This window comes from Sander vitreus, chromosome 14 (genome assembly GCF_031162955.1).
Source record: "Sander vitreus isolate 19-12246 chromosome 14, sanVit1, whole genome shotgun sequence".
Lineage (NCBI taxonomy): Eukaryota > Metazoa > Chordata > Actinopteri > Perciformes > Percidae > Sander > Sander vitreus.
Window position 1 is genome coordinate 6,775,626 of NC_135868.1, and position 12,746 is coordinate 6,788,371.

General features: G+C 38.7%; 1 protein-coding gene across 1 annotated transcript in view; it reads left to right on the forward strand.

The window, feature by feature from the left end:
* Nucleotides 1–12,746, forward strand: part of gsk3aa (glycogen synthase kinase 3 alpha a) — a 19,037-nt gene extending 6,291 nt beyond the window's left edge. The window contains exons 2-11 of the mRNA XM_078267164.1: nucleotides 574–659; nucleotides 1,725–1,826; nucleotides 2,087–2,170; nucleotides 2,665–2,775; nucleotides 2,975–3,105; nucleotides 3,527–3,731; nucleotides 3,972–4,067; nucleotides 4,855–5,041; nucleotides 5,370–5,447; nucleotides 7,904–12,746. Of these exons, the coding sequence (XP_078123290.1) occupies nucleotides 574–659; nucleotides 1,725–1,826; nucleotides 2,087–2,170; nucleotides 2,665–2,775; nucleotides 2,975–3,105; nucleotides 3,527–3,731; nucleotides 3,972–4,067; nucleotides 4,855–5,041; nucleotides 5,370–5,447; nucleotides 7,904–7,965 (1,142 nt within the window). The 3' untranslated portion in view covers nucleotides 7,966–12,746. The remainder of the gene's footprint in view (nucleotides 1–573; nucleotides 660–1,724; nucleotides 1,827–2,086; nucleotides 2,171–2,664; nucleotides 2,776–2,974; nucleotides 3,106–3,526; nucleotides 3,732–3,971; nucleotides 4,068–4,854; nucleotides 5,042–5,369; nucleotides 5,448–7,903) is intronic.

The following is a 12,746-nucleotide window of genomic DNA, read 5'->3' on the forward strand; positions in this document are numbered from 1 at the left end:
TATCTGAGGTAAAAATAGATGTTACAAGGGTATACGCTACAAGGTATTATACCTGATATGTTTGCTTACGATTTAAAAATAAATAAATGGTATGGTACTTATTAAAACAGTTTATCAGGACAAAGAAAGTGGTTGGCCTATTTTTGGGTTCATACCCAGTTCAATTAGTCACAGTGTCTTGAATATGAACTCTGCCATTTCTTTCTACTTCCTTGGAGGCTTCATAAAGTCGACATCCATTCACTAGGCTGTCATTAACCTAAATATTCAGACGAGCAGCAGAGAGTCGGCCCAGATGATAGGCTGGCAGCAGCTGGTGTACTGCATTGAACGTCAGGACTGTTGTTTTGGTTATGTTGCGAAGCCGTTTCATATCATTACCTCTTGTAGAAAAGAGCCAGAGGGACCACAGCCATCTTCAATCCTTTTCATAACTTCACAAGTTTTAGCACAATAAAGCAATTGAGAGCTTACCTGCTTTTACTCGAAGGTACAGCAACATGTTCTGAATCATAACATTATATTGTTATATGCCCTTGCCTCATATTGACCCTGTTCCTGTTTGTTTCCTAGGAGACAGCGGGAAGGTGACAACAGTCGTGGCCACACCAGGTCAGGGACCGGACCGCCCACTGGAAGTCTCTTACACTGACATCAAGGTGAGCCAGGAAGTAAAACCAATACCTCACAGTGTCATCAGAAGGAGCTCTGGCCTTTATATGTAGACAGAAGTACAATGTTGTCACCTCATCTACTACTGTAACTAAGACTTTTATCACCCCATTACACAAAATGACTGCAATATATCTGGCTGAAGTTGATATGGTTGTTGATCAATACTAGTGGCTCCATAATTACTTTGGCAGTTGCTAAGATTTATGACTTTCAGTGCTAACTTTATCGCCTACTTTCAGGTGGCTATCTTGTCTCGGATCTGAATATATGACATAATTGTGTCAGTGCGAGGCTAGTGAAACTACATGAAGTGAAATCCTGATGATAAAACTGATCACAATCATCTATTAGTGTGCATAATTGCCATTATATTTGTTATAATTTCACAGCACTTTTTTATGGCTTGGGGAATTGCCTGAATGACGAGGAATTATTAATTACATTAATTTGTTTCTTATATATATATATATATATAAAGAAATAAATTTGACATTTACAAATGAAATAATGTCCTTCATGTACAGTTCAAGTATTGCATTTCTGAATGTTGTGATGTTATTATTCTGTTAGATTATTTATCTTTCAAAGACCTTGCTTATTCCCTTCAGTTGAAGCAAAAGGAGTTGCAGCACATCACACTTAAAGAACCGAACTCTGTCTGACAAAAAAAAAACAATACAGTCAAAAATATTTTCTTAACTTTCTTGAAAGAGACGAACACCATCAACCTGGTGGCCGAGGCGATGCAGACACTGCCTCTGGAGCATCAGATAAGCTCATGAGCCAACTCCCCCTGGACTCTTCCCCCCAACGACCAATATCACAATTTTCCGCTGACCTAGTTGTGACAGAGGTCATTTGAATTTGTTTACTCAACTTACAATTTTAACCCTCTGTTGTTGTAGCCGGACTGATTGCTGATATGTATGTCAGCAGTCAGAAATAACAGCCTTATAAATGATGTCCGTATTTGCACTTCACCCAATAAGCTCTCATTGATTTCTTTAGTCCAGAGTCTGACTGTTTCCTCCTTTGTGAAAACCTCGCAGGTGATTGGCAATGGGTCGTTTGGTGTGGTGTATCAAGCTCGCCTCATCAACAGCCAAGAGATGGTGGCCATTAAAAAGGTTCTGCAGGATAAGAGGTTCAAGGTAATATACTAATTTCTTCACATGTTCTCTTGTTCTCAGTTTCCTTTCATCTGCTCTGGGGTCAGACCTGGTCTCCCACATGTTTTATTTATTTTTGTTACACAGTCATTCATTACAAAAACATTAAGGCAGGTCTTCATATGAATGTGCCTGGTGTTCATTCAATACATGTAAAGTTTCCCTGTCTTTTAAAGTTCTTCTCATGCTTGGTTTGTTTTCTTGATTTACCCCCTTCTCTCATGTATTTCTTGTCTTTGCAGAATCGGGAACTACAGATCATGAGGAAGCTGGACCACTGCAACATTGTCAGACTACGTTACTTTTTCTACTCCAGTGGAGAGAAGGTACAGCTTACGTTTATTCTTGTTTTGGTTTTTTTCCTCCTTTGTTCATGCAGAAAATTTGTATTGCGTGGTCATATTCACGCACTCTTATCTCACAGCACCGTAGTTTTAGGAGATTACAATAAAACAGAAGAAATGATGCAATCACGTAAAATATAAAATTAGTCATATGCAGCGTAAAAAGAAATCCCCTAACCCTAAAAAAAGGAACCAATGCACTTCTTGGACTGACAAATATAGAAACACTTCTGAGTTTAATGTTCAAGTAAATTATTGCAAACATTTTATTTATTTATTTATTTATTTATTCATTTTAAAACAAAGATTCAACATGTAAATCAACGGTCACGCAGGCAGTTTATCTGTGCTTGTGGAATAATTCAGTATGAAGTGCACTGCTATGAAAATGATATCAACATTGCTTCTTCGCACTATGAAATTACCTACTAATATATAATCGTACATATTTTAAACGATTCTCTCGTGCTGTACAGAAAGATGAAGTGTATCTCAACCTGGTGCTGGACTTTGTCCCTGAGACGGTCTACAGGGTTGCCAGGCATTTTAACAAGGCCAAGAGCATCATTCCTATCATATATGTGAAGGTAATTTTCTTTTTTCCTACCAAGACATTTCTGTGTTTAAGTAATGTTTGTGCAAGTCGTTGTAATTCTTTGTTCTTTAACATCTCACAAGAGGGCATCTTTAGACCAATTTGAAACTCTTAACAGAGTATTACAAAGCATGTTATGTTTTTGTTTGTTTCCCTTTTAACAGTGTGTTCTTATGCTATGACCTCCCCAGGTGTACATGTACCAGTTGTTTCGCAGTCTGGCTTATATCCATTCCCAGGGCGTGTGTCACAGAGACATCAAGCCCCAAAACCTGCTTGTCGACCCAGAAACTGCCATCCTCAAGCTGTGTGACTTTGGCAGGTGAGATGCGTGAACAGATAAAAAATAAACAGATTTAGCATGTTTGTATGTGCAGAAAAAAACAAAATTAAACCGATCTGTATATATTCTCCAATTGGGTATTCAGTATGTGACATTGCCGTTAATGTGTGAAGGTTTAGGCATGACTTAACTATTGTATACAGCCCAAGAGCATTATGGGGCTGTATTCAATATGGCAGACCTACTGTACTTCTTAACCCCGACCAAGTTTGTTTTGCACGGTGGACCTTTAAACACTGGGTAGGTTAAAAACTTCTGTAGTCTATTGGGAGATGAACACCAACAAACCCTACAGCTCTTGATAGCCATTTACTCCACAATACTACTCAATATTATTCACACTTTTCATCCCCTTGGACCTCATCTTTAATGTTTAATTTGATTTCTTGTGTTTCCCCAGCGCCAAGCAGCTGGTCCGCGGTGAACCCAACGTGTCGTATATCTGCTCGCGGTATTATCGTGCCCCTGAGCTCATTTTTGGTGCCACAGACTACACGGCAAACATTGACATCTGGTCAGCAGGCTGCGTACTGGCTGAGCTGCTGCTCGGACAACCCATATTCCCCGGTGACAGTGGGGTGGACCAGCTCGTAGAGATTATCAAGGTGAGTGTTTATTAGGTATCTGTGTGATGCTGAACTGATCAGAGGGCCACTTTAATTTCTGTTTTCAATGGAGATTGTCACAGTAGGATATAAACCTGGTTTGTTGTTGTGGGTGTGTTTGTTGTGCTGTTATTTTGTATAAATGTTTTGGTATCATGAAAGACTAATTTCAGTCAATCACACACCCACATGGCCTGTGTGTCTACAGAATACTGCTCATACTCCTACATCTATTCTTAGGTCCTAGGAACCCCAACAAGGGAACAAATCCGAGAGATGAACCCAAACTACACAGAATTCAAGTTTCCTCAGATCAAAGCTCATCCATGGACCAAGGTAGGTCAATACCTGAGGACAAACGCCAGCAGGGCAGTCAATGTTCGCCAGGCCTGCACTGTCCGGCATGTGCATAGAATATGTTAACATGGAGAGGTACATGTATGAACGTTGTCTGTTGCTATTATTTTACTTCTGATTCTTATGACATCAATGAGACTTTTTTTGTGTGGAGGAACTCTGAAAATGTTTTGAATTTCTATATACTGTACATACAAACGTATTTAATTCAAACACGTTACACCAGTTACTCATAACAAAAGAAGAGAAAATATATGTGGACGTGTTTTTTCCCACACAGTCTATTTAAATCTGCCAGTTAAAGGGCTTTAGTGCCCTCCTTCTAAAAGTCGGTTAACCCCGTGACACCTTAAGAGTACAGAAACCACTTAAAACCAAGAGAAGTGGCCCTTTAACATTTACTACAAAGCGCATAGCTTTCTACTTCAAAAACTACATGCAATTGCTTTTTTAGATGCCGAACTCTTCTATAGAGGGTTTTCTTTCTTTTTGAGGTTCTACATTTACCAAATGTTTAACACTAAAATAAAGTACTTAATGTAAAAGGAACATCGCAGCGTCTCATGCTAAGCTCCATTAGATAATAAATATTGTACAACAGTTGTACAATTTAGCGTGAAGGTAAATCTGCCATCTTTCCTTTTTTGGGTGATATATATATATATATGTGTGTGTATATATATATATATATATATATATATATATATATATATATATATATATATTTTTGGCAGACATTTTGACTTAAACTCTTGTTGTTCCTCAGGTGTTTAAACCTCGCACCCCTCCAGAGGCCATCGCTCTTTGCTCCCGGCTGCTGGAGTACACGCCGGCCTCACGGTTCTCCCCACTAGAGGCCTGTTCACACACCTTTTTTGACGAGCTGCGCCAGCCGAACACACGACTGCCGAGCGGCCGAGAACTGCCCATGCTCTTCAACTTCAGCACCACAGGTATATACAGATTCAGGCACACTTATCTTAAAGGTTTTGGTTTAATTTCAGCACCACAAATAAGTACTTTTTAAAAAAGTAATTATCCAGGAGAAGTCAGATTCCCATCTGTTTTATACGATTAAGTTGTGTTGAAGCTCGATGGATTCATCACCATCTGTTTAACTTAAAAACAATCCGGTGCTGTATCTTGGTTTGTTTTGGGCCAACGCTGCGACCTCAGAGGAGGTGCATTTAATGCAGCGTACACTATTCTTTTGTTGTGTGACGCTGTCCTGTTGATATGTGACTCATCATTAAATAAAAAGTCTTCTTTTATTTTCTGCAGAGCTGTCCATCCAGCCCCAGCTGAACCCAACCCTCATTCCTCCCCACGCTCGTGCTCATACAGCTGCTTCCGCCCACGGTGGGAAACTCATATGTTAATGTTATTATCATTTTATTGTAATGTTATTATCACCATGGTTTGGTGGTGGCTGAAAAAATATTAGCTCAATTTTTTTATGAAATGAATACCATTACAAAAAAAATCCAGACTTCACAAGTAACAATGTGGAATTAAATTGTTTTAACACGATTTTCTTTTCTTTTATTTATTTTAAATAGCTAGTGAGTGAAAGATCCTGTTTTTTTTTTACTGGTGTTTAAAAGTTATGCAGCAGATTATTTAACATATAAAATGGATTTATTTTTTCTGACAAAATAATTTCCAAAAAACAGTTCTGTAACTAAAACATCTTTCATGTGTCCAGTCTGGTTAGCAGAGTATGTTTCTGCTGAAACCAGAGTAATTAGTCTTTTTGGACACAAGGTGGTGGTATTAGATATAAAACTTGAATTTGTCATAAACTGATTAGATGTGAAATATTTGTTCCTTATTTACAAATGACAGATATCAGAATGCACACATTGTCGATTTAGAAATACGTAGTGAATATGTAATGTAGTGGCTTGAATATTAAAAAGACCCTGATTATAACCGACCACCCTTTTCGAACCCTCTGTTTTCTGGAAAGATGTGCAACAGTCCAAAGATGACATTGTTCTCATATTTGTAGTCTCGCATAGCCGGACATATCTCCACACTGGAGAAGAGTCTGGCTGAACCCATTCTTATTCCGCACTAAGAGAAAAAACGCTCCGGGTTGTTTGTATTTTTTTTTTTTATATACCAATCACAATCGTCTTGGGCGGGGCTAAGCCCGGATGCAGCGACGGTGCCCTTGCAAAATAGTGTCGGACTCTCGTGGGAACTTGTTTTAGTGGAACATTTGCATGTGTGGAGGCGAGCCCTGGCATTAAAAAGGCTAAATCGCTGCAACAGAAAACGCATAAAATTTTTAAGGTATACGTCGACTTTGTGATATGAGTTTCACTGAGGAAAAAAAAGACAGACATAATTTGATGATCCGTGCACTGGAGGTGAAGCCCGCCTATACTTTAGCTCTGGAGGAGCTTACTGGACTCGTTAAAGCCACAGATGATTTAAAAACTGTATGTGGCTTTTGCAGAACGTTATTAAACCAATTTCACAGAAGTTGAGCATATTTTGTAAATCTTTACAACCATTCACCGAAAGAACCAAGCATGCCTGTCTTATTGCAGCTTGGAAGTTTCACCAGAGACAGTTCAGAAAGTTGTTTTAGAGCATCTTTGGTTTCATGTAGTGACGGTGATTCTGAAAACGGTAACACGCAGATAGCAGAAAGGAAGGAGATGTTTTCAGTTACAGCTATGAGTCAGAAACATCATACATCTATTGTTGTGAATATGTTATTGTGTAGTCCTTAACTATACAATTACCCTCACTTTTTCACACGTATTTCCAAAAAACAATATTGTCTCATATTAATATTATAATGTAATAATACTAGGGCTGTCAAACGATACATTTTTTCTTAATCGCGATTAATCGCTGAATTTCTATAGTTAATCGCGATTAACCGCATATTTTATCACATGATTAAAATTCTATTATTTTGCATTTCAGAACTGTTTTTAAGTACATATTAACAATGGAAAGCCATTATTACCAGTGGATCTTGATTGGGAATCAAATGAATGCAAAGAAAGTTACTTTATGAACTTGACTTTAAGATTTGTATTCGTTTATTATTTATTTACTGTAAACAAAAGAAAACTGTGTGAATCTGTCATTATTGCACAGTTCAGAACATGCCAACCGTAGTACGTCTTTAAGACCCGAGTCTTCTACGATGCTGACAGGTCTGCAGTTAGTTGCCACCCATTTTGCAAGAGCTGTAGTCATTTATTTGGTTTCATCCACAGGTCGGCAAGTAGCACTCTCCAAAATAGTGCTTTGCCTGAGCCCGCTAGCATCAACCTGAGTCACGTTAACTGTACTATGCTTAGCTCGTAGGTGGTAGCTCCAGCTTGACGTGCTTCGGTGATCTTTTAATTCGGCTTTACACAATGTGCATATGGCTTTTGACTTGTCTACTGAGCCATCCGGGAGTTTTGGAAAATAAAAAGCGCCATTCAGAATTGCGTTGCTGCTGTCTTTCTCCATCATGCCTGCAGCCTGCAGCAGCAGGATGTGTTACGAGTATTGACGTATGGCAGCTTGATATTAAGTAAAGGTGCAGCAAAGGGTCAAAATAGTAGCCTAGCTAGATTCTAGTGATTTTAGAACGGCTAAGGGGCGTTGTTGGGCACGACGCGCAGCCGAGTGAAGTGTAAAATAAATGAATAAATGGCGGCATGCGATTTAAAAAAAAAAAATTCAAAAAAATTGTGTTATGCTCACGTTAATGCTGACAGCCCTAAATAATACTTAACATAATACTACCTTTGTGTACTGTTAATTCACCACTGTCTTTTGTTATCTCTTTTGTCCTTCAGATGGTACCGGTTCAGATTCATCTCAACACAGTTCAGTACCAGGATCTCTCAACAGCATCTGAAGCAGCTCCTCACCTGCCTGCCAGTCTGACCCTTATCTCTCTCTCTCTCACACACACACACACACACACACACACACACACACACTCTACTGCTTTCCTCCATGCTGCTTGCTCTCCTCTTAGATGATCTGTTTTTGTACAGTAACTGCATTGAACAAACATTAGTTCTGTAGCTGCCAGGGGTGAAACTACGGCAGGTGATTGTTAAACACACACACAGAGTTGTCTTGCTGCTGCTTGGGTGGTCTGTAAAGGTTCAATAGTCGGGGCTGGTCCTCTGTAATATAACCTTTTTTTTCCTTCTTTTTTTTTTTTTACATCAACATTTTTTTCTTCTTTGTTTATTTATTTGACTAATTGAAAGCAAACATTTTTGTCTCTAGAGTTTTCCTTTTTTCCAGATTATTTTTTATATTCTATAATGTTTTTGCATCTGAACTGTACACTGCCTAACCAAGATCAGAACTGGCCCCAAGTAGGTCATCAGGGTAAAGGATGTTTTATTCAACTCAGGGCGGGAGAGCGGATGCAGGGAATGATAAATTCCTAAATCCTCCAGCCACTTTATATTTACCAATCCAGCCTGATGTTTACGTTTAAATTTAACCTCCACATCTTGTTAATTTAGACGCTTAAATGGCAGGTAGAGTAGAAAAACCTCATCAGTACCAGGGTAGCAATTATCAGTGTATAGTTGGAGTTGTATTGCCCCTTACGTGAATCATGTACAGTGGCTGCATTACTTTATGCAGACTGACTCCACCAGTCACCACGTCTGGTATCCATGTGTTTGGTTCCTGTTCTAGAGAGTTTTGTCTGCTTAAAGAGTGAAATGTTCCTCTGAGAAACCAACAAAACTCATTTCCACATATTCCTCAACTCCATCTTCTGTTGTTCATCACCTCAAAAATTAGGCCGGACCTGTAAATGTCAGTTGTGAAAAAAAGTGTGAATGTGCTGCTCAGCAAAAAGCAGATCTAGAAAATGAGCGTTTTGAGATTGAGCAAACAAATTAAAAACCATAGTAGTGCAAATAGTGTTACTTTATTGGAGGCTGCTCAGTGCGCTGCTAGTTTGCTGTCCTACCAACTAGTTGTGTCCACTGGATGATTGCATAACAACCAGTGGTGCCTCGGGTGCCACTGTCCTAGATCATTTCAGCAATAGAAAACGGATATTGAAGCTCGTCTAATAAACTAGAGATTCTGTGTCCCGACATCAATGCTTCTTAAAGAAAGTTTTTCTTTTTTTAATTGCTGAAGAAAATAACCAAATGTATGCCCCTTTTTAACCTTCTAAAAGAAAAAGAAACCTGGAAGCCTTCATTGGTTTCACTTGTGCTAGAAAGTGTCAGTGAAGAAACGGCTGTGTTCAGAAAGGTCTTTAAAGGTGTGTTCCACTAATATTGGCTGGAAATTGTACTATGCAGGATTTTCCTAAAAGAAACAGTGTATTAACTCATACAAAAGTAATCCCTCTTAGTCATCACTTATGACCCACTAGAAATGTGTGGCAGTGTCTGATTCCTTCCTATTTTGCTGTGTTTGGGACATTATCTGAGCGTCAGCCTTTGCGCAGTCGGGGTGTAGCTCATTCCAAAACTAGACTGAATGTGGGGTAAGCGGGTGTATGTGATGCTGCAGGTGGAACAGCGGGCTATGTTTAGCAACCGTGCCCGGGGGACAATTCCTGCATAGTATGCCTTTTTTTTTTTTTAAACAAACTACTTTTTCTTTTGTTTTTCATTTCAAGCTTTCAAAAACGTTTGAAAATGTTTGAACTAGGGCAACCGTTGCTGCTTTTAAAAATCCTGAAATTGTTTTAAGATAAGCTATACATTTTAAAAGCTTTGAAAAGTATTTAAGTGTGGTAAATATAGTTACGTAATGGCTCCCCTTTACAATTCCCCACACTGTCTGATGACATGTATTCATACAGAAAACAAGAGGCTGGTGTTGCTAGTCTTAAAATCAATTTAATTTCACAATATTATAAAGGCGTCTCTCTAAAAAAAAAAAATGAAAGAAATCCTGTAAGGTCCCTTAAAATATATTGGCAGATTAAAAACAAATGCTATCTAAAAGCAGCTTTTGGTGGAATTCCCCTTTAGCTGAAGGATCATTTGTGTCCTGATGTTAGTGTAGAAAAAATGCTTTTGTACTCCCAAGAGCTGAGAGATTGTTGGTCCTCCTGTTGATGAAAGAGAAACTAGAGAATGCCAGGATGGGGGATTTATTGTTTTGTTAAACTCAATGTAAATGTATTTATTTGTTTTTGTGATGAGAGTTGGATGTCAGTTAATTTTAGTCGAAGAGGGCTTTAAAATGGTGTCGAAACTTGTTTAGCAAACTGTACTTCATCAGTGGAAAATGAGTGAAAAGATCTTTGTAGGAACAACAGAATTAACAAACAGAAAGATGAATGGAAGCTGTGATGTGAATAGTAGTTGGATGTGAATTTCAAGCAGGGGGAGTTCCTTTTTGGTGACTGTGTGTTTGTGTGCTCCTTTTACTTCTATCTTTGTGAAGACCAATTTAAATTTGACCCCATAAGAGTGAGAAAAGTGAGCTGTTTGAGGTCATGTTTACATGTAGGTTAGAGGTGTGTGTGTGTGTGTGTGTGTGTGTGTGTGTGTGTGTGTGTGTGTGTGTCCATATTCCAACCTGCAGTCTGAGCAGGAAATCTGTAGTATAGTATATTTGATACTATTGTTGTACCATGCCTCCACCTGCTGTTTTTAACTACAGTCCTGTTTGTTTTTAACCTTATTTTATATATATATATATATATATATATATATATATGCGCACACACACACACGTTTAAGAGCTCGATGCTTTTTTGAATTCCACCACATTCGGCACGTTCACATTGATTTTATTTGAGGAGAGTGGAGAGCATTTTTCATTCTCTTTCCCAGCCTAACCTGTCAGTCCTGTGGGTAACTGCCAGGCTCACTCTGCTTTCTTTGCTATAGAGAGTCCAACCAGCACGTTTGATTAACTCTGCAGGACGCGTCACACTCAGAGCTGTCAGACTTGACTGTGGCTATGAAAAGGTGTGACTCAACCGAGAGGAATCAAACATGGCTGATTCGTCTCTTCCTCCAATCTCAGAAGCCATTCCCCCCCACTCTCTCCTTCTCTTATCGCACATGTAAATATCACTGATGTTTATTTTCCTCCTTTTTACTTTTATTACAGAGTTGTTTATATCTTATCTCTCCCCTCATCCTGTCGATGAAGCAGTCTTAGTTTGTGCATTGTTGTAAATAAGTTTTTTTTCACAATTCAAAATGTAAATACTGCAAAGGAAGAAAAGAAAAAAAATCAGCCTACCCTCATATTTGTTGATGATCTTTCTCTCTCTCTTTCTTGTAGTCCAGAGAAAATTGTAAAGTATCCGTTAGCGGGTTCAAGGGTTCTGTTCCAAAATGCTTTGTTTCTGTTCAGTTTGCATCTTGGGTTTAAATCTGGCCAAGGATATATGACAGTGCTCTCTCCAGCCTGCTCATTGGAATCTACTGTTGGTCTATACAGTCTGATACATGCAAAATCTTTCTAGACGTTTGTTTTCCTTTATTATAGATTTAAAAGAGCAGTAAAGCACCTAACGGGAGTGGCTTGTAACTGACTCCAAATCACATTTTACAGGCTGCAGATTCTCCACAAGAGGGAGCTGTGCAGTCATGAATAGACAAGTTCTCCACATGCCAATTAGAGTGAAATGTAGAAAAGTTCAAGATTAATTTCCTTTTTATCTTTTGGCCTTGGTAACATCCTACCCCTTTATTGTACTATTGAAATACCTCCTTCTGTCTCTCCCCAGTAACCAGGAGGCAGACAGTCACAGTCAGAGCAATGTAAACCTCATTCCTGAAAAAAATGTTAAGCTGATAAAAGTCTTGCATTTTGCAGATTTAAAATAATACGTTTAAAGCTCAAAAACATCCCAAACAGCAGCTATGGCCTCAAGCAGAGATGACGAGCGGGCTGCAGAGAACTATTTCATACATTCAACTTAGCAATTTTATCAGATTTCACGCAGCTCTTCTGGAGCCACAACAAACTTTGATGTGTAAAATTGCTATACTTGTTTTCTTTTTCTTCCACATTGTTGTTTTTTCTCATGTTGGAACAGAACTTTGTGTGTTGTGACAGATTGCAATATGATTACTGTGCAGTATTGAGAAAAAAATTTTCTGCTACAGGTGACTGGCCTTTTCAGAGAAAGTTGCTGTCTCATCATGTCTGACTTGATCTCAAAAGTGTTTAGTTGGACTAGAAATCACACAGTATGATGTCCAGCTTGTACTTAACACTGGCATTTTGTATTATGTGCCGTATGGCATTCAGAATTGCTGCTAATGATCACAAGATGGCAGAAATAGATATTTGTGTTGTGACTGCATACAGAGCCACCTATCAGCTGTGCACGTGTGTTAGTTGAGAGGCAACATGCAAAAATGTTGACTGACAGTTTCAAGTAAGCTTAATTTTACTTTTTGTTTGTGTTTTAAAATTCTCTGAAAGCTCAGTTGTTTGTTGACTTTACCTCCCTTATGTAACTGAGGTTACTGCATCTCTGTATAAGTTGATACATCACTTTTAGTAACTATCTTTACTCCAGTGCTGTTCACTTTGGTATCATCCTGCCCTGGTGGACTGATGTGTTGGAGTGATAGACTGAGAAGGAGAGAGAAAGAAACAAAAACCTGTCCGTCTCTGTTCTGTGTATGTATGATATGGACTCATTTACTGTAATAAAGTGATGAAACTGTG